Genomic DNA, 22,005 nt, shown 5'->3' with positions numbered 1-22,005 from the left:
GAGTGATCACCATGGCTTGTCTTGGCTGGCTAACTTCTGGGACCCTTCAGGTCACCTTGGATGGTCATGTCTGTGACTTAGAGAACTCCACGCGAAGTTCAAAAGACAACACTGCATTGCTGACTGCCTCTCTCGGGCCCACGTCGAAACACTGCAGCAGGATGACCGGGATGATCACTGCTCGTTGGGAACCATAAATGTCCACGAGTTCTCTGTCTAACAGCCAACCGACCCGGAACTCAGGGACTTAGTGGAATACCTCTAGGACAAGACCAGTTTTTTCCAATGGTAATCAGCCAAAGAGTGGCGTCATTTTTTTTGAAAAAAATGACATGCAGCAACATGCTTGCAAAGAAGAATTCCTCTTCAGCCCGGGTCCATTGCGTTCTTGTTTAATGTTCAGCACGGCAACAAAAAGATCTGCAGGCTCTTCACAACGACACGACACGAGGGCTTGCCACCACTTTTTTGTCGCATGCTCGCAAGGATGCGAGAAAGTACAACTGGCCATGCCTAACCGCAGATCTTACTTATTAAGTCCTAACATTCCAGGATGGTCAGCTACGCACAACATCACTGACAACTCCATCGTGACTTCTGTAGCCCACCAAACTATCTTGCTCACCGTTCCAGCAAATAGGTATAAACTTACCGGAGGGGGCCATTCCTGACGTTCGCGAGGTTTGTTGTCGAAAACAAGTGGATCGTCGTAGCTGCTCATAACCCCACACACTCCGCCGAAACAAATTCTCTAGCTGCCCTAGTGGCAGCGTTAGCAACGCCATCAAGTATTCGTGCTGCGTCATGATGCCCCGGAAGTTCCAGGTACTGATAGAGGCACGGCTTTCAAGGCTGACCTTACTCAGGAGTTAAGTGATCTTGCAATATAGCGAAGCAAACTATCCCTTCACTGTGCCCGAAAACCCACGAAACAATGGCTTCATGGAGAGTCCAATTAAGGCCATCGCCGACATGCTGGCAGCGTACACCGTAGTCAAACACAAGCAATGGTGCGCCATTTCTTTATACCTGTGCTTCGCATACAACACAAGCACGCAAGAAACGACGTAGATGACGCCATACAAGTTGGTTTACCCAAAGGGCCCTGCGACGACGCTCGTTGCCATGTTACCTAACGTGACCGAACAAAAAAACCTCGATGTCAACGCTTACCTTGGCGGGTGAAGCCAGCCAACTTGCCTGTCTACGCACAAAGAGTCAGCAAAGACTAACAGCCGTGTTTCATGCCTTCGACGGTGGCACGCCCATTATGAGCCTGGCGAGCATGTTTGGTTCTGAACGCTGATACGTCCATCTAAAAACAAAAACTACTTTAAGATACCCCGCACCACGCAAGTTACGGAGTATCAACACTCTCGGCGCTGTTGACAAGGCGGTAATACCGGATGGCAATACAAATGCTAAGCAGCACATCGCACTTCTGAGTTCGTTCACGTTGTCATGATTATTAGCCGATGGCAAAACAGTTGAGCACGAAGCGGGCAGCACGAGCAGCAGCTTCGGCTGTTTTTTTTAGAGGAAGACGACGTTGGAGCTTTTACTCTTGTGTTGTTGTGTTGAAATATTCTAAACTTTCACGACCTATTGGTGGAAAAAACAAAGACTCTTCTCCTGCGGGTGACTTCAGTCACTCATATCCCAACAGACCTATTCTATATAGTCGGCGTTGACTTGCTTGGCCCTTTTCTTACGTCAGCTGCAAGAAATCGGTGGATTTCAGTAGCAACCAATTTTACTACCCCACACTCTATCACATGGGCTCTTCCAACAAGCTATGCAACTGATTTTGCCGATTTCTTCCTGGAGAACGTCATCCTACACAACCACGCCCTTCTTCAGCTTCTTACCGACCGAGGCAGCTTCTTCGTTTCTAAAGTGGTTGATGACTTCCTTCGCTCCTGTGCCACTAAACACAAGCTTTTGACTGCTTACCAGCCTCAAAAGAATGGTCTAACGGAGCTCCTCAATCGCACTATTACTAATACGCTCTCCATATATGTATGTCTTCGCCGCCCACTGCGACTGGGACACTGTGTTACCATTTGTCACATTCGCGTACAATCAGTCTCGACACGACACTACAGGGTTCTCTCTAAATTTTTTGTTGTTCGGCCGTGATGCTGCACTCTTTTTTCACACACTTCTGCCGACCGGATTTAACGACGCGTCTGAGTAGGCTCGGGACGTATTAGCGAAAGCCCAAGAGGAGCGACAAATTGCTTGACGACAACTACTGAACTCCCAGAACAATCGGAACAGCTTATATGACACCTACCATCGTAATGTGTGTTTCGCACCCGCTAATCTGGTCCTGCTTTGGCCCCCCTCACGCCGGCTTGGACTTTCGGAGAAGTGACTTTCTAGTTTTTCAGGCCCTTATCGCATCTAAAGCCAGGTGACTGACGTCACCTAGGATGCAATCCATGCGGACACCGCCATCATTCACACTCGAGCTGACGTAGTGCACGTTGCGCAGCTCAAGCCATATAACTCCAGCTCCTCCTGATTACCACAAGGTCGGCGCTCCAGCCGCCGAGAGATCGTGTAGAGGGCGGATGAAAACCACGAAGAGGACAGGCAAGAAGGCGAGGTTGACAGACCCTGTGAGCTGGGTGTCGTCTTGTGTACCACCAAGTTTGCTTTGTGTGTGCCGATTAAGCTTATTTTTCCCATAACAACATCACGATAGAGGACTACTGCATGCAATGATGAGACAAAAAAGGAAGACGTGGCGCAGAATTGTGCATGCGAAAATTTCATGACCCACACAGGTGTGTTTATCAACACTGCGGTTAGAAACTGAAGCAGAAAAACAAGGGGCATTTAGTTCAACGAAAAGTCTTAAATTGTTCGCTTGATTTGACTTTTAATTTAGCTACAATGTATAAACGGATATCTGACCTGTTTTTTTTTGCTGGGAGACTTGGGACTTGGAGCTGTGCTTCCTAATTGATTTTAATGTAGATTTTAATGACCCAAAACCACCATATGCTTACAATAGATGCCGTAGTAGACGGTTCTGAAAATTTTAACAACTTTAAGTTCTTAAACGCGTACCCGAATCTTTGCACACGGGCCTAAAGAATTTTCGCCTCCATCAAAATTGCAGCCGCCACAGCTGGAATTCTATCCGGACACCTGCTTGTCTGCAGCCTAGTAGCTGAGCCATTTAGACCACCGCGGTGGTGCTGCGCTCCTGAATTTGGGTGGCCATAAATTGCTACATAAGCAGCGGTAACGTCACTACAATTACAATAAGAAGTGACAGCGCTAGCACATTTTCTGGCATTGATTTAATAAATTTTGATAGTATTAGTCATTTGCACCACAGTACACCTTTGTCGAGCGAAAGAGCACAATAAAATTGGCCATGGCGTCTGCTTGACGTAGCACAACTTGTATTCTAATTACGCACTCGTCCACAGACCAACTTTAGCGGTAACGTCTTAAAACTTCGATGAAGAGTCTGCAAACAGGTACGATTTCTGTGCGCCTTGTGGCACCAAGCTGATCTACTGCGGTGAAAGAGACGTGTTTCTCACGTGATAGACTAGGATTTAAAAACTCTAGAAACGCCGTTTTTTGTCCTTATTATTCTCTGTTTGGTGACGCGGCACAGTTTTTTTAATTATTTATGGCCGTGCTATGCAATCAGGAGGACCACTCAATTTGAGTCTCCCATACCAATGTAAGTGCACTTTTTCGCATGACAGGCATAGCACTGCGGGCACAGGTTCATCCCAATGTAGAGTTTTGCTGACTGCTGTCCACGTCCTCGTCACGGTCAAGTAACGGTACAGCAGGCCCTTAAAGGAGCACTAATTGTGAATTTTTCTCATTGTGCGTCCCACGAGACTTTCACAGAAAGAAGCAGCAGAACTGTGTATAAATAAATAGCGACACTCACCGTCCAGCTTGAGCCTTGCTGCCACCTGGCAAGAGTCATGGTCGTTAGCCGCGAAACACTGGTACATGCCGGCATCTTCACGGCGCACAGTCCGGATGCGGAGTAGCCTGTGCTCGGCGAGCAGTTCGACGCGTCCGTCCGGAAGAATTGGTGCACCATCCTTTCTCCATGCGACTCGGTTGATCGGCTGCCCGTCCACGGTGCAGTTGAATTCGGCCGGTAAGCCTATGGCCACGGTCTGCAGCTCGGGCTGTAGCCGCGCTCTGAGAGGTACTGAGTTCGAAGACAGGAAAGAAAAGAAGAAGAGGCATCAGCTAAGCAAGCTGCTAGGATGCGAAAGCTTTGTTGTTTGGTTGGTGTAAGACATTGGTGTGTGTACACAAGCTACGCCCGTGGGTTCTAGTCTAGTGGCTCTATATTTCTAGTATAGTGTTACACATCTATCTGTGGCACTCATTATTTGTAACACATGGTGGAAGGTAGCAATGAATATATTATCTTGAACAGCTCCCCCTTTTCTTGACACATCATACGTACATCACAGCTATGCAAAGCGGAATTACTTCTGCTCTTTGCGTAGAGATATTTCATTCACTCTTAGGGAAGTCACAAACATGCGAAAAATAGGCATGTGCAAAACAAAACTCTCAAGGCGGTATCTATACAAGTGGTGTATACCCATTAGGGGTGTCACAATATCCATTACACCCCCCTCCCCTCCTTCATTACGCCCCCTCCCCTCCTTTGTTACATTAGACCTTTCGTTAAAAGTTTCACTGGCTTACGGGTTGAATAGCCAGCGTACGATTACATAAAAGAAAATTATGACATCTTTTCGCGTAAAACAAAAGACACATGAGAAAATTTTCAAGTCCTTCTTTGTCTCAGAAACGAAAGCACGGACGTTTTGGAGAGTTCTTCCCCTCATGCGGAAATCGCTTTAAGAGCAGCTTTATGAACACTTGCTAACGGTGTGCAGTCGTCACAACTATACTGCACAAATTGTTAAGAAAATCGGGGCATCCTTAAGGGTTGTCTTTAAAAGTTGAATGCAATCGTGATATCTTGCCTCTAGTGCGTACTTCAAACAGATAGCGCGGTATATTTTCGAGCTTGCCACGCACCTACTACGTCACCTTACCGGAGTTTGTGCAATGACATGTGTGCCTTTTGCAGTGAGTGAGAAGGCTTTAAACCATGAACTCATTATGGTGATAGCATGTTCTGGCCCCCGATGGCAATGTACGCTAGTACCGTGTTCTATTACTGCAATATTTTTCGTTGTAATATATAGCGCGTATATAGTACGCATGTGTTTGTAAAGTATTCATGTTACTTTCCCTTCATTTTCACGCAGAGGAAGGTATTTTACCAGTATTCACAAGCAGGGTGCGTGGATGTGTAGTGGAAGACCCGCTTGCCACGCGAACTACCCGGTTTCAATGCCCACTCCGAACTAGAGTATTTATTATGCATTCCACACACATCTACCTCAGTTTCTCGGCCATGCAAAACAGGATTGTTTTTCGCTCACAACGAACGTCACAGACGCCGACGCCGTAATTTCCGCAAAACGAGCTGTTCAACAATATCGCGTTAAAACAGGGATCGCCTCGACACGCAGGTAAAACTCAGCTGTTTGTAGGTAACCAAACATTTTTTTTTTGTTTTTATGTAGAGGGGAAGGGGTGGGGGCGACCTATGAAGACGACTAGCTGCCGTACTCCCTCTGTTAGCCGTTCAGACGTTTGGAGTAGCGCTGCTCACTAGAGTGGAATCAAGGTGTGGGAGAGGGCTGTTAATATTCGATAATGTTAAACGTGAAGCGCGAAAAGCATACAGCCGAGAGGAGAATGACGAGAGCAAATGCTAGCTTCCAACTCATCATGATCTTCATCCTGACTACGCCCATCGAAGGGCAAAGGCCTCTCCTCAATCCGCAGATCAACCCGGTCTTGTGCTTTCCTTTGACACGTTATCCTCCCTTACATTTTAATCTGATCGGCCCATCTAACTTTCCATCTCGCCTTGGTGCGTTTGCCTTCTCTGGGAATTTAGTCAGCAGCGCTTAGTTACCAGTGGTTATTCTAGCTGCGTGTTACGTACACGGCCCATGTTCCTTTCTCCTTCTTGATTTAAACTATATCCTTCACCCTGGTTTGTGCCCCACCGCGGTGGTCTAGTAGCTAAGGTACTCGGCTGCTGACCCGCGTGTCGCAGGATTGAATCACGGCGGCGGCGGCTGCATTTTTGATGGAGGTGGAGATGTTGTAGGCCCATGTGCTCAGATTTGGTTGCACGATAAAGAACCCCAGGTAGTCGAAATTTCCGGAGCCCTCCACTACGGAGTCTGTCATAATCATATGATGGTTTTGGGACGTTACACCATACACATCATCATCATCATCATCATCATCATCCCCCCGGCTTTTCCCTGTTCCACTCTGCTCTCTTCTTGTCTGTTCAGCTTACCCCTATCATTTTCCTTTCCATCGTTCCCTGCATCGTCCTCAACTTAGGCTGCATCTTCCTTGTAAGCCTCCAGGTTTCTGCTTCGTAGGTAAGTACCAGCAAAATTTCCATCGCTCACTGCATCGCGCTCAATGATTCCGCTCCGTAGGTAAGTACTGGCTGTTATATACGTCCCTCTGTAGGATTAGTGGCAGATTACTATGAGTAATTTCAGAATGATTCCAGAATATGATCCACCCCATCTTTATTCTCCTAGTTGTTTTACTCTCATGAATCCGCTACGTGGTTACTAGCTGTCCTAAGTAGTTATATTCCTTTGCAACTTCCAGCATCTCTCCAAGTATCACAAAGCGCTGTTTTCTGCTGAGACTGCTGCACATAAGTCGATTTTTGTGCATATTAATTTTGATACTTACTATTCGGCTTTCCGTGTCCAGTTCAGTGATCATGAGCTGTAATTTGCCCCCTGAGTTACTCATCAAGGCAATGTCATCATTGAATAGCAGGTTAATAATATACTCTCCATTAACTCTTGGCCTCCACTCTTCCCAATCTAGGGCCCTGAAAACCTCCTGCAAACACGCGGTGAACACCATTGAAGAGGTCGTGGCCCCTGGCTTACAGAATTCTCTATTGAAGTTCTGTCTCTTTTTATAGAGAACTATGGTAGCTGTTGATACACTACAGATTTCTACTGGTATGTTTATGTAGAGTTCATGAATTTTCTGATTCCGTAGTGCCTGCATTACTGCTGATGTCTCAACTTAGTCAAACAACTTTCGTAATCTATGAAAGCTTGTATAGGTGTTTATTGAATTCCACGCATTTCTACATTTCCTCATTGATAGTATGAATATGGTGTATTGTGAAAAAGCCTGTGCGAAATGCTGCTTGGCCCTTTAGTTTATTAGGTGTAATGTTGCCTTACTTCTATTAGCTATAACTTTTGTAAATATTTTGTAGAGAACAAACAGTAATCTGAATGACCTGTTATTTTTCATGTATTTGAAGTCTCCATTTTTATGGATGAAAATGAAGTTGGCGTTCTTCAAGGATTCTGGTACCCTTCCGGTCAAGAGACACTTCGTATATAAAGTGGCCTGTTGTTTTAACTTCCAACTATCATTTATAAAGCAACGCAGAAAAAAGTAGCGGTCACATTATATGACAACCATACCAAGCAAAGCGCGAGGGTTATAACACTCAAGCCAAACTTCAGTGAAGCTACGCAGGACAAACCCGCGCGGGTCCATTCAAATAACCCAGTTTTTTTTTTCAGTGTGACAGATAGCTTACTAACGCCGTTTTCATTTGCTTTTGCCGCCGAACGAGTGATAAACCCATTGCTATCGTTAGGGTGAGCCGTTATTTGACGAAACGACTTTGTTGGCTACTCACCCTATCACTAGCGCTAGGCTCATCATTTAGGTGGTGGTGTTAGCGAATGAATCCTGCATCAACTAGTCATCGATTACGATCATAAAAGAAGTCACAGCTTTGCCGCAAAGGTGATGATCACGATAGCGAGGAACTGCAAGGTCACGCGTATAATGGCGAGCAGATCGAAACATGCCCCGTGTTGCTCACGCACAAATGACGCACGAACCGTACTCACAGGTACAGATGAACGCGAATAAGCGTATCTATTATTACTTCGCTGTGTCTGAAAAGCGCGCCTTTTTTGCAAACGGCGACTGTGCTACGAGTGCAATGACTATTTTGCGCCCCATAACCAGTGAAAGTTCCATTCGTACGATTGTTCCCACCACGAGGTAAGCGAAAGCGTCCTCTCTCCGCGAGGCAAAATACGCGTGTAAGATGAGAGTGCGCGCCGCTGCGTCGTGACAATCTGATAACGTGTGCTCATAGCACCATCTTGCTGCTAATGCTGAAAACAAGATAGTAGTTTCCCCCGAGATGCCCAGCACCTGCGATAAGTAGTAGATATACATAGCTTGCCGTTTGAACGTTTAATGAATTTCTTTTCGGTGGCTGACCCCGCCATGGTGGTCTAGTGGCTAAGGTACTCGGTTGCTGACCCGCAGGTTGCGGGATCAAATCCCGGCTGTGGCGGCTGCATTTCCGATGGAGGCGGAAATGTTGTAGGCCCGTGTACTCAGTACTCAGATTTGGGTGCACGTTAAAGAACCCCAGGTGGTCAAAATTTCCGGAGCCCTCCACTACGGCGTCTCTCATAATCATATGGTGGTTTTGGCACGTTAAACCCCACAAATCAATCATTTTCGGTGGCTGAGTGGTCAACGCGTCGCAATCACGAAACAGAGGTCTCAAGTTCAATTCTCCACGACGGAGCTTTTGTCTGGAAAATTTTTCTTTCTTGCGCCTCTATATATATATATATATATATATACAATTGCTCTCGCAATGCAAAACAACTACATGACTCGACGAAAACAGAATACGAAATTTCGCACGTTGCTTTTCTTTTATAATAGTGGGCTTATGACCCACTTATCCCGGCATGAAATCTCATCTGCGCGAGTGCGGGACGGTATTTATTTAGAGAGATTTTTAAGGCGCCCAGTCTCAGTTTCGGTTTCCAAAAGCACCAATCTAGGCAGGAGGAGTTCCCGGCGAAAGATAAACACAGCTGCCCACGTGAACACGCAAAACTGTGACGGGAGCGCCGCGTGCGCGAACGGGCGCCGCATTGGCAGTCAGCACGCGCGAAGCCGCAGACGTGGAGGAGGCAATCAAACGTAGTGCAACCGCAAGGCGCGCGCCACCAATCAGCTAACACATAGTCATGAAGTAGGTCTGTTAGCATTGCCCTTGCGTTGTTGTCGGTCGTGAAGGCCTCCTCATCTCACTCAGTTGCGCGATGTGCACTTTAAAATTCACTTTAAATACTTTATAGGCTACGTTTGCATTTTATATCTCCTAAGTGTTGTGTATGTCTCCAAGTTTATTGTCAGCATTCCTTCAAAGAACCGGCACGGGTTCTTCCCGACTATTCCAACTGCCATTTGGTTTCAATTTGTTTTGTCACTTTAATGCTTTCACTGATATGGTTGTTATCTCATGCGGCAGCTACATAAGTGCTCGTTGCTTTAATAAATGATAGCTGGAAGTTAGCATTTCTCCTCGTCTTTACCTTGTCCACTGTGTACTTTTCGCGCTTTGTATATAAGATTATAAAAGAGTGGATCTCATATCAACACACTTGCGCACCCAAAAAAAGCTGAAGCAAATACCCCTCCACAGAAAGCTGTCGCCATGCCATAGCGTCCCGTATTTTTTTTTTTTTCAACAGCTGCAACTGACGGTAAACGTATCGTGTATAGGCAGAAGCCGAGATGATGTTCAGTACTTTTACTTATACCCTTCAACAATATTCGATTATAATTTGACTTACAATGTAATTTCACCATTCGTTCACCAATAACGCAAATTATTCCAATGCCCAAAATGCACTCTGCCGTAATGCACTCTGCCGTCTTGTAAAACAAATACGCAGAAGTCTTTCTTATTATCGTTATTCCGAAAGCATCGGTAAATTCTAAATATTAGGTTACCTTGCAATAAGTTAGCTCACACTTTATTATGTACTGAACACCAATCAATCCGTGGTGTTTTTCGTCAATCCTTACGAGGGAAAATTCTGTTCGATTAGACATATGAACGAATGTTTCTTCCTTATGAGGAAAGCTGGTTAAAGAATAAAACGGAGTTCATCATGTTTGTCGCGTGTTTTATGTTTATGACTTACATATTCTGCGTTCCTATTTCTGATCCTCACACTAACACGAAAGAAATTGGCAATGGGTACATAAACCACAATGCTCTACCGACAGAAGATCTGATGTGTTCTTTCTTTATCACGTGCATCCTTTCCAGGAATCAATAATTGCAATAATTTACGCACGTTGTAGTCTGCTTTTAGCAGAACCCATTCAGCGTTTCGCTGCCGCCTTAGAACCAGTGCCGCATTGTTTGTTATTGATACTTTCAAAAAGCTCACTAGAAGTGTGAATTTGGATAATTCGTACATTAAAATTCATTCAACCCAAGAGGCCTTGCTAATTACATCTCCACAAAATTACTAACGATAAGTCGTCTCTTTGGACCGTTTCGTACAAATGCGGCCTTAACAAAATTATAGGGGCCTGAAAAATGTTTTGCATGAATATGCAAAGAAGCAGATACTAAATCGCAGAGAGAATTTGCACGAATATAAAGATACATATAGCTAGCGTATGAATATCTGCTGCAATAGACCAGTATTTGGAAAACGCGACACTTCGATCGTCAGCGTATGATTGGAAGCCGACCTTTCACAGCCGAAACTGTAAATGGCTAGGAAAAGCGGAAAACCGTTGGTCAGCGGTGTCACGAGCGGTTTCCATTGGCTTCGTGCTTCGTTATCAGCTACGTCAGTCGCAGCGGCGTACCCAAGTACGCGCGCCGTTTGTTGCTGCGTTGTGAGTGAAGTCGCGCGTCTCGTCGCAAGTGGCGGCACAGAGTGCGTGTGCAACACTTTCTCCTGAAACCTTCCACAACTATATGCCACGGACAACTCGAGCAGAACGCCGACAGTCGAAAAGTGAGAAAGCTCGCATTCGCTCGGACGATGGCACTGTCCAGGCAAGAAAACGGGCCCGGGAAGCCGAGTGCCGGTTGCGATTGCGTGGCATAACGCAGCAGCCTTCCAAGCCGCTCTAAATCATGAATAGCAATGCAAGCACCGATGGTGGGCTTATCCTGCAAACCACGCCTCCAAATTAGCTCGCGTTATCAAACGCTTGCAACTATGCGGCGTTGCGGCGTCAATGTTATGACTGTGGGAGCGCCTTTGCCGAGGCGAACGCCCACTTCCGGCGGCAGTTTCTCGAGGGCACATTGGCTTCGGCTGCAACACATGTGACCGCTACTGGCTCGAAAACAACTACTGTTAATAACGAATTTTGAAACGCATCTAAGCGCTACTTCCACTCCTGCATGACCGCAATAAATCAAGACACAATGTGCGGCTTGTGAAATGAACACTGTGGTAAACCCAAGCCAAACGTGGTCTAACCTTATTGAGGAGCACGAACATGTAACAAATTATTACGGAAGGTTTCAGTTCCACGTCTGGTTGAACGCACTGCTAAACACAGGGTCTGCGCGTTTCAGCTTTCCCTGGTTTAGCATTTGTATGAAGCGATTAGGCGGTAATTATACTTTATAGTAACTATCACTTTAGCATCCAATGCCATTTGATGGCTGCGTGTTTTATTCAGGTTTGGCTTTACAATATAAATATTATTAAAAAAAGTGAGATGTACTCGCGGCCTTGCGCCTTGTCGCCAACTTTCCACACTGCTTCGCTAAGTATTGATTCATCCACCCCGCAGTGTTGGAGCGATGTCCTTCGGGGAAGGACACATTGAGTAGGTTTAAGAAAATCATAATTCACTGGCCTTCGCGATGTTCAAAAATTGATAGCAACTTCCCAAGAAAGCCGCATCTTTGGGTTGCATGCGTCAACTGTACGACTCTTACGTTATTTAGGATAATGACAACCCAGTGCACGTCTATATTTAACGACGAAGCGAACGAAATTTTTTAAAGTAGTCAGGTGGTGGAACTATAAGTAAAGTAGGAGTTTCTTGATCGTGTGTTCTGGAATTTGTAATATATATTCTATCAAGGAGCCCACTGCGAGTTTCACCATGACCTGATAGCACACAAATGAGTAGACTTTAAAAAGCCAACAAATGTTGGTCTACTTCCTGCAGATTCTCGCAGCATGTGTAGCGTCGCCAACATGGTATACTTAAAAATATATTTAGTACCATCATTGATGAATTATATTTGAAATTATTGTCGTGATGCCACTGCATTGAGTAATCTTGACTTTTTTTCGTTGGTGTGAAGTCAAGCGGCATTTCATGTTCTGCATAAGCTAACAGAACAGTAGCGTTAACGTTTCTGGATGTAATTGCGGCGGCTCAGAATGAAATACCTAGTAAGTGTCTCGAAAATATTTTCGCTAACTGTTTCTTATTTTAACAAATATATTTCAGCGTATAAAAGAAGATACACAAAAAGTTAGTTGCATGTGAAAATTTTGAGGGGCTCAAACCAATGCCCACCCACGCGTAATAGCGTATTTAAACTTTGTGTTTTTGATCATGTGATCCTAGAATTATTGAATTCGAGAGATGAATTTCGCATTTGTGTACGTCTCTATATTATTTAAAAACGACAGCTACCGTCACATTGCACCCAAAACGCAAAGTAGGTATACTCTGTTTCACACATCATATGCAACATCACAAAAACTAACGAGATTTTTTTCAGTCAATGCATTTGCGAAAAAAAGTAGTTTGATTTTCTTACCACCAAGAACCTAATTTTTCTGTCGTTATTAGGGTGAGAAGTAATTGAAGATATTTCGTGCCTACATACAAGAACGCTATGCAACGTCTGTTGTTATATAGCTGTAAAGCTTAATTTTCGCGTGACGTTACAAACAGGCTCTTTTTACTCTGGGTACATCACGATAGCGGCGGCCTGGACTTACACTGTCACTGCAGAATAGGACACCACAGGGTAGTTTAGTACGCGCGCTCACTCCGTTTTCTTCTGTTCGCTTGTCGCGCCAAAGGGGAGCACAAAAGTTGGCAGCATGCAAATCCACGTAGTAAATGATGGAGAGTAGGGCGGAGCATTCGTCCGTCCATTCGTTCTTGCTTCGGTCCATTCATGCGTCCGTCTGTGTGACCGTCCGTGTGTCCATTTGCCTGTTCGTGCGTGCATCTGTTCGAGCGTCCGTCCCTGCGTCCGTTCATGCATCCATCTGTCGGTGCAGCCATCAGTGAGTCCGTCCATACATCTGTCTGTCTGTCCGTTCGTCCATGTATACAACACTCCAAGTGCCACCATCTGGCGTCTTTTCACCATACATTCTCGATATAGAAGCACCGCCATTTAGCAGACATTCCAAGGACTAAACGAGAGGTGGCACACACACACTTTCTTAGGGCTTGCGCTTCGTGTCTACTTCCCACCTTTAACCACCTCGACTTCATGGTATATACTAGTTCACTGTATTGATGGCACTGCGGCCCAACGCTCGCTAAGCCCTTCTAAAACGAAGGAGGTTACGCCCGGCGAGTACAACGTAGCAACCATTTCTTGTCAGATAGTGCTCATTGTACATGCCAATGGCTGCTAATGGGGAATGAGAGACAGGAGAATTCGGCTTTTGTTAACGCGCACGCTAAGAATTTTTTATTGTTCAACAACGCACAGGTGAAATCTCCCACCGGCACGAACTTGCAGGTCAAAACGTAAGACTGGTTACACACTACGACTACGACTACGACTATGACTACGAGGGGTGAATGGGTGCCGCTATAAGGAGCTTGGCCCCTAAAAAACGTGAGGGTGCACCAGGACTAATCGGATGTCACGCGAGCTACTACGAGACGCTCGGAGTTATACGTTTTGCTGGCCAAACATCTTTCACAGCTTCCACAGCGTTGCACCTGATGTATGAAACGGTGTATAGTCCTGAAGGATGTAGTCCTCAGCATGTTGTCATGAAGATGTTTTTTAGAGATTATTTATGGCTCATGCTTGTACTTCCAAATTGACGCTAAAATTTCTCTAAAAGACGGCATTGTCCGCAATGCATTGTAACGTGGCAAGCAGCTGTGCCTACCTGCAACTGAGAGCACAGTTTGAATGGTCTGCTCTCCAGCGCTGTTCCTGGCGACGCAGGTGTAGCGGCCTGTGTCTAGAACATTGACGCCGAGAATGCTGAGCACGCCATTGGTAAACTGGAGACGGTCAGACTCGGCAACGGCGAAGCGCCTGCCGCTGCGATCCTCGTGGTACCACCTGCGTACACGAATTATAGTCCTTAATTGTAGTCTGTGTAACATTTTAATACAATTTGGCAAGCTTGCGACACTCATAGCGCTGCACATATTAGTTGTGGTTAGGTCTTCGTGTTTTCTGGACTTCTTGAAATACTGGGGTTGTTTATCAAAGTTTATTTTCTGTGATTCTGCAAACTTCGATGGTTAAATTTGAAATACATTATCTTGCAATGCCTTCTAGTTTCTTCATACAAAAATGTGTTGCAATCTTGCTCATCATTCTGTTTCCGGTCATTTCATGCTTCTGACGTCCTATTCAATTACCCTGATAGCAAGGCTGCTTATGTCCACCTCTACACTCGACAAGGTGTACTTTTGAAAAGCGGAGGAAGGGTAGTCAACCTGATTTTTAGCTTTCTATCTCGGCCTTTCTCACCTTCTTGTTAAACGATTCTGGGCGTATCATCAATATTCTGAATACTCTGATAGTTTAGATGAAATGTTATCTGTACACTAAAAACATGAGGACACACATAGTGCACTTCAGATGCTTGGAAGGTTCCGAACCACAAACATACATACAAGCAAAAATACTTAAATACAGGACACCTACGTTCGCTCATAATACAACGTTAAATATATTAGATGCAAGAAAATTTACCAGTGATATAGATGTCCTGTTTTTGACTGATGCTTATTAGTAGTACTTGACATAGGTGTGCGAAAGCCACCACGTGTATGAGTAGTTGTCTGTATTTATTGTCTAACAGAGTACAAGGGCATATTTCGTATAAAAAGTGGCTTAGCAGTGACGCCTTCCATCAGCGGTTGAAAACCAGGTAGTCTTAACAGAGTGGCCTGGTTCAGTGACAGCGTAAGAGTACATCTGAGATCGTTTGTGACACTGACACTTATACAAACAGAGCGTGAGTGATATTGGGACAAATGATTGATATTATGTAGTTCGTTTTATGATTGAGATAGAAGCTGTGTGGTTTGTGAGGTTAGGGGTTTCCTGACTTGTGTGTCAACAGAGATAGTCATTGACAAAATAGAAGTTCTACACCGGCAAAAACCATTCAAAGACGACATCAAGCAGTTATTTATTTCCTTATATATATTATATTCTCCGGTAAAAGAAGTTCAACAAAGCTTTCATCATGTGATTGCATCACAATAGCATATGGTGCATGCAAAGTAAGACGAAATGGTTGTTGCATGCAACAATCAGATGCTAAAATAACATGGAAACAAGCTTTGCAAGGCATGAACTGGTGGGCACATTTCGATTCGCTGCAACAATTGCACATGCCAATATCTCTTTATTCTGTGGTAAAGCCTTTGAACAGTGGGTCGTCCTCTTCAGCGCCTTCTAGTGGGTCGCCCTTTTCTCAAGAAGAAGAGCAGCTCGCGCAGAGAGTCGATCCCCGCATTGACTGTCGCTGTCGTTAATCATCGCTGAGTGTCCGCCAATAAACCGCTTAACAATTTGGTGGAGAGTGCTGAGAGTGCTCTGCCCTTCAAACACCTTCGGTCCGCATTCGATGCCCTTGGAACTTCGATCCCGTACCGTGCCTCCAACCATGCACCAAGACGCCGCCCAGCAAACACTTCCTCCTACGCCGACGCCATGTCCCGGTGTCCCCCGCATCCGCGACCCTCCTGTCTTCACCGGAGCGGATGGCACCGACGTCGAGGACTGGCTGGCCATGTACGAACGCGTGAGCATCCCCAACCATTGGGACGAGGCAGGTAAACTCGGCAACCTGTTTTTCTATCTCGCGGGTGTGGCCGGCTTGTGGTACAACAACCACGCATCTGATTTCCCGACATGGTCCGCTTTTAAAACCGCTGTCGTCGAGGTGTTCGGCCGCCCGGCCGTTCGTAAACTGCAAGCTGAACAGCGTTTACGTGAACGAGCCCAGCAGACCGGCGAGTCCTTCACGAGTTATATCGAGGACATCCTTGACTTGTGCAAGAAAGTCGACCTGAACATGTCAGAGGCTGACAAAATCACGAATGTTCTAAAAGGCATCGCCGACGATGCCTTCACCATGCTCCTGGCAAAGAACCCCCGCACTGTGGCAGAAGTCATCATGTTATGCCAAAGTTACGACGAGCTGCGGCGGCAGCGCTTGATGACCCGTCGACCGCCACCACGTGATGCTGATCTCTCGGCCTTGTCAGCAATTCCTGACCACGCAACCTTGCTCGCCGAAATCAAGTCGTTCGTGCGTGAGGAAGTTGCCCGCCAGGTCTCTCTACTGGCTTTTGCTTCTCCACAACATGCTCAACAGCCATCAAGCACACTTCTATCTCCGCTCCGCCGAGCCATTCAGCAGGAAATCGCGGAGGTCGTCCCTGAATACCACCAGCCGCCTCCTGCATCTGTGCCACTCAGCTACGCCCAAGTTGTTGCAAGGCCGCCCCCACCGATTTCTGCAACTGTTCCCCTAAATTACACCGAAACCGTCGCGAGGCCCCAGGCCTTTGGAGAAACGGCCTCGCCTACATACGTCGGCGTCACCCACGTGCCCCGAGTGCCGCCTACCATGCACTCATATCAGCAGCCGGCTCGCCAATCGCGTTCTGCGACATGGATGCGACCCGCAAACCAATGGCGCACTGCTGACAATCGCCCCATCTGCTTTGCTTGTGGTTGCGTCGGTCATGTAGCACGCTATTGCAATCGTGTGCAGCAACCGCAGGTCGCCTACAACTTTCCCAGCCAGTCAGGCCGCTCTTATGACCAACCGCCGCCTATGTCACCGTCGTCCCGCCCCGTTCCGTCTACCCGCCGTTCACCATCTCCACGACGTCGCTCACTGTCGCCAATGCGGCCACGTCCACTCGAAGGCGACCAGGAAAACTAGTCGTCGCAGTCCACGAGGCAAGGGCTGCGACGCTGTCGAACTGCGGAAGCCCTCAGGAAAGCACGTCGAACGTGATAGACGTGCTTGTGGATGGCGTTCGTGCATATGCCCTTGTTGATACTGGAGCCGCCGTATCCGTGATGGACGAAAAACTTAGCCGATTACTGCGCAAAGTGACCACGCCGCTTTGTGGGCTCTCCCTCCGTACAGCCAGCGCCCAAAGTATTCAACCTACGGCGATGTGCACAGCCCGCCTTATGATTCAGGACGTGATGTATGCGGTCGAATTCATCATAATTTCTTCATGCTCTCACGACGTCATCCTAGGATGGGATTTTCTCTCCCGCCACGACGCCATCATTCATTGCGCACCAGCAGAAATAGAACTCACGCCATTCTCTTCTTTGACGCCGGCCGACAGTCCATCCGCTGCAAGCAAGTTACTCGTCAGGGACGACACTCAAGTGCCTGCAAACTCGTCTGTTGCGGTGTCGCTATACTGCGCAAGCCTTTCTGACACCGCTGCACTCCTCTCGCCATCTCATCGTGTCTTCATAAAAAAAAGCTTGCTGGTTCCTTTCGCGACCGTGCAACTCACTCACGGCAGCACCACTATTTTTGTTGTGAACTCATCTCCGTACAGCGTTACGTTGGTGCGAGGGGAATGTCTCGGCAGCGTGGAACCCATCGAAGACGCGCAAGTTATGGATCAACCCGATGACATGCACTGCTCAAGTTCCTGTACGCTTGGTGCTGTTTCGAAATCTGCTTCATCATCCGATGATATATTCGGTCCCTGCATACCCGACGACCTTACGCAGGGCCAGCGTTCCCAGCTTTTGGGCCTGTTGGAAGAATTCCGCTCTTCTTTTGATGTCGCTCAACCTTCTCTCGGCCGCACATCCACCGTTACGCATCGCATCGACACAGGCGCACAGCCACCGCTGCGGCAACGTCCATATCGCGTATCTCCCACAGAACGCCGTGCAATCAACGAGCAAGTCGACGACATGCTTCGCCGCGATGTTATTCGCCCCTCTAGCAGCCCCTGGGCATCTCCTGTCGTTCTCGTCACGAAGAAGGACGGTTCTGTGCGGTTCTGTGTGGACTACCGACGCCTCAACAAGATCACTCGTAAGGACGTGTATCCACTACCGCGGGTAGATGACGCGATTGACAGCCTGCAAGGAGCAGAATTCTTTTCATCCCTCGATTTGCGCTCAGGGTACTGGCAAGTACCTATGGCTGAGGACGCTCGACCGAAGACCGCTTTTGTCACTCCCGACGGCTTCTACGAGTTCAACGTTATGCCATTTGGCATAACGCAACTTCAACGCAACTGTCACCGGTAGGTCTGCAACCTCTACCTTGCCCTGCCAGGCCGTTTGGGCGCGTTGGCATCGATTTGTATGGGCCACTTCCACTAACGTCAGCTGGTAACCGCTGGGCCATTGTTGCTGTGGACCACCTCACGCGATACGCCGAAACTGCCGCTCTCCCCGCGGCTACAGCGAGCGATGTGGCCTCCTTCCTGCTCCAACGATTCATGCTGCGACACGGTCCACCTCAGGAACTGCTCAGTGATCGAGGCCGCGTCTTCCTGTCTGAAGTCGTCGAAGCCATTCTCAAAGAGTGCAACGTTGTTCACCGCAAAACTGCTGCTTACCACCCGCAGACGAATGGCCTCACGGAACGCTTCAACCGTACGCTCGGCGACATGCTTTCCAAGTACGTCGCTGCCGATCACACAAATTGGGATGACATTCTACCCTTCGTCACCTACGCATATAACACCGCCCCTCAAAGCACTACTGGCTTTTCACCTTTCTTTTTATTATATGGAAGGCACCCGTCGCACACCATCGACACTATACTTCCGTACAAGCCAGATCCGTCCGAGTGGGCGCCTATTTCTGCTACAGCCAAGCTTGCTGAAGAGTGTCGAGAGCTTGCAAGGACATTTACAGCGCATGATCAAGAGCGGCAAAAAGTCATTCGCGCTGACGCCAGCACTACTGCGCCCACGTTCCTCCCTGGAGCGCTCGTGTGGCTCTCGATCCCTACTACTGCAACTGGCCTATCTTCAAAACTATTGCCCAAGTACGAAGGCCCCTACCGTGTCGTCAAATGCACTTCCCCAGTCAACTACTTGATTGAACCCATCGAACCATCTTCGGACATGCGTCGTCGAGGACGCGACATTGTTAACGTGGAGCGCCTGAAGGCCTACCATGACCACCCGACGACCACCCGTCGGGTGGTCGTCGGGTGGTCGGCGACCAGATGGCGCACTTTAGTATGCGCCGTCTGTAAAGATATCAGTGTTCTTTGGCATTGTAACCACCTGTTAGGTCGCCAGGCGGCTCCCTTTTCGTACCCGGGGTAGTTGTGGTAAAGCCTTTGAACAGTGGGTCGTCCTCTTCAGCGCCTTCTAGTGGGTCGCCCTTTTCTCAAGAAGAAGAGCAGCTCGCGCAGAGAGTCGATCCCCGCATTTACTGTCGCTGTCGTTAATCATCGCTGAGTGTCCGCCAATAAACCGCTTAACAATTCAAACAAGTTCTCTTGAAAACAAGGGAAACGAGAAAAAAAACGGCCAGCTCAACTTCCGTGAAGCTGAATATCCTTTTGGTGAGGCCCACCCTCACCCGTATTCCTACGCCTTTGAGTGGTTCACTCTTTCCACCAAGCCCTGATAGCGTACTTCGTATTGATTCACGCTTTCGACAACCTTTGCCCACACCCAGCTTGGCAAGGCACAGCCATCCCTCTCGTACCAAGTCCCACCTTTATCTCTCCGCAAGATCCTGTGACCAACGCTACGCCAATGAACTGGGCGTAGCGTCGATCACAGGATCTTGCGGAGAGCGAAGTGCTCCACTATAAAGTACTTCGCTATTGAAAGACTACAGTACTAACCGAACTGAACTTTGTCGCTCAGTTTGGCAACGCATACATTAGTCAACCACTTGTTTCACTAGCAGCCAAACACATGGTATTTGCCAGAGTGGCATGACGATGTCTATTGTATCTACGATTCTTTCTTTTTAGCACGTGTCGTGTTGAACATCTTATGTCGGCTGTATATACAAATGATCGTGTAGATAGACTATCTGCTTTTGAAAGTTACCGCTGGGTGGGTGCGTTTACATACCATTCCCTGTGTCTGCCTTGGATTGGCTATACCTTTGGATGCATTAAGTCAGCTTGTATATAAAAAGAAAGCTCATTCATTTAGAAAACGTACACAGATAAGGTAGGTTATCTAATGGAATCCACCAATAGCTCTTATAGTGTGCAAATTAAGCCATTTGAACGCTTACGTGTAACGGGGAAGTGGATATCCGTGTGAAACACAAGGCAAGTCGACGTGTGCTCCCACAGTCGTTAATACATCGGAGAGGCTAAGCGTCACCTTGACTTGAGTTACAGCATGGGCATCTGCAAAAAAGCCAGAAACACTTTTCATGTCAGAGGAAGAAGATATGAAACATGTTGAAAAAGCCATGTGATGTTATAATCCCTAATGTTTCTGTCGAAGCACCCTGGCAATTTTTAGAAACTGTCAGTTTTATATATGCTAAACTGCGTTTAAGTGTAACTAACATTAGCGAAGAAGAATTTTTCAACTGTCTTAAGGTATTATATATTGCGGTACATTATATTATTATTTCGTAATTTTGCAATCACGCACTTTAGTATGCGCCGTCTGTAAAGATATCAGTGTTCTTTGGCAGGCCATTCGAACCTTCGCCGTGCACCATACGTTGGCTGTGGCGCTTGTTTACACCCTTGAAGCTCAGTCTTTCACGGTACAGAATCCAATGCTCTTATTCATTTTTTTTCATATAACAAAATTTTATTTAAGCACAAACAGCATGCATCAATATCAAACGAATGTCTCCAGTGTTACGCAATGCACTAAAGAGAAGGCTTGGCAAGGCACTGTTCTGTTCTGTTCTGTTTTAACTGTTTTGTTGTGGAGAGGATGAGGTGCCTATTGCCTCGGCTACTCCATATCACCAAGTTCTGCGGCGAAAAATAAAATAATAATACAGCGCGGTACCCAAAAATTAACAATACGGAAAAGAAAAATCACATAATAGCACACTGAAACCAGTTCAAATAACATGCCAATACACAGTTTTCTTCACGCAGTTCACCCAGTCATAAACTACTTACACGCACACCTTACTTATCTAATGTCAGTATATACATAACCACATTTTACATAATACCCATCTCTGGCTGTCATTCATAGGCGCTTGTCCAGTCCGGTCTCCACTAAAAAGTCTGTCAGGAAGATTTTTGCCTTTTTCTGGAGATGCATCTCAGGCCATGGTCCAAGTAGTTTCTTTGTTGTGAGGGGCCGTCTGTCCAAACTTGCTAATTTGTTATTTAATTTTTCTCTTTCATTCGCGTATTTAACGCACTCTAAAAGAATATGGCGAACATTTTCTTCTGCATGACCACAATGGCATTCCGGTGAGTTGAAATCTTGTGCAGGAAGCTGTTTGTGTATGCTACTTCCAATCTAAGTCGGTGGATCAATGTCTCTAGGTGTCGTGGGAGATCTGTCGCTATGGAAAATTTTCTGTGCGGATCAACTTCATGAAGTACCGTTTCCTTTGATTTAGGGTTCTCAAACCACTTCTCCATCGAACAATGGTTAGCTCCTTGCGATATAAAATGTCGAATATCCACCCCAGACATTGCGATTGTGCAATCCCGTCCTTCCTTCAATGCATTCTTGGCGAGACTATCAGCATCTTCATTTCCCTTTATTCAAATGTGGCTGGGTATCCATTGGAATACGATGTTGTGACCCTGCGATGAGGCATATTCCACAGTTTCTGCGATACATTGTACTATTTCACCACTTTTGTAAGGTGATCTCACATAT

At 46.7% G+C, this 22,005-nt stretch overlaps 1 protein-coding gene across 2 annotated transcripts in view; it reads right to left on the bottom strand.

Annotated features, from left to right (window-relative positions):
* LOC119170774 (cell adhesion molecule Dscam1) overlaps nucleotides 1-22,005 on the bottom strand; it is a 220,900-nt gene that overhangs the window by 72,588 nt on the left and 126,307 nt on the right. For both annotated transcript variants that reach the window (XM_075886711.1, XM_075886712.1), the window contains exons 6-8: nucleotides 20,426-20,543; nucleotides 14,073-14,251; nucleotides 3,929-4,201 (exon numbers count right to left, since the gene is read on the bottom strand). In XM_075886711.1, coding sequence (XP_075742826.1) covers nucleotides 3,929-4,201; nucleotides 14,073-14,251; nucleotides 20,426-20,543 — 570 coding nt within the window. The remainder of the gene's footprint in view (nucleotides 1-3,928; nucleotides 4,202-14,072; nucleotides 14,252-20,425; nucleotides 20,544-22,005) is intronic.

Source organism: Rhipicephalus microplus, chromosome 2 (genome assembly GCF_043290135.1).
Source record: "Rhipicephalus microplus isolate Deutch F79 chromosome 2, USDA_Rmic, whole genome shotgun sequence".
NCBI classification, from domain to species: Eukaryota; Metazoa; Arthropoda; class Arachnida; order Ixodida; family Ixodidae; genus Rhipicephalus; species Rhipicephalus microplus.
This window is presented reverse-complemented; position numbering and strand designations above follow the sequence as displayed.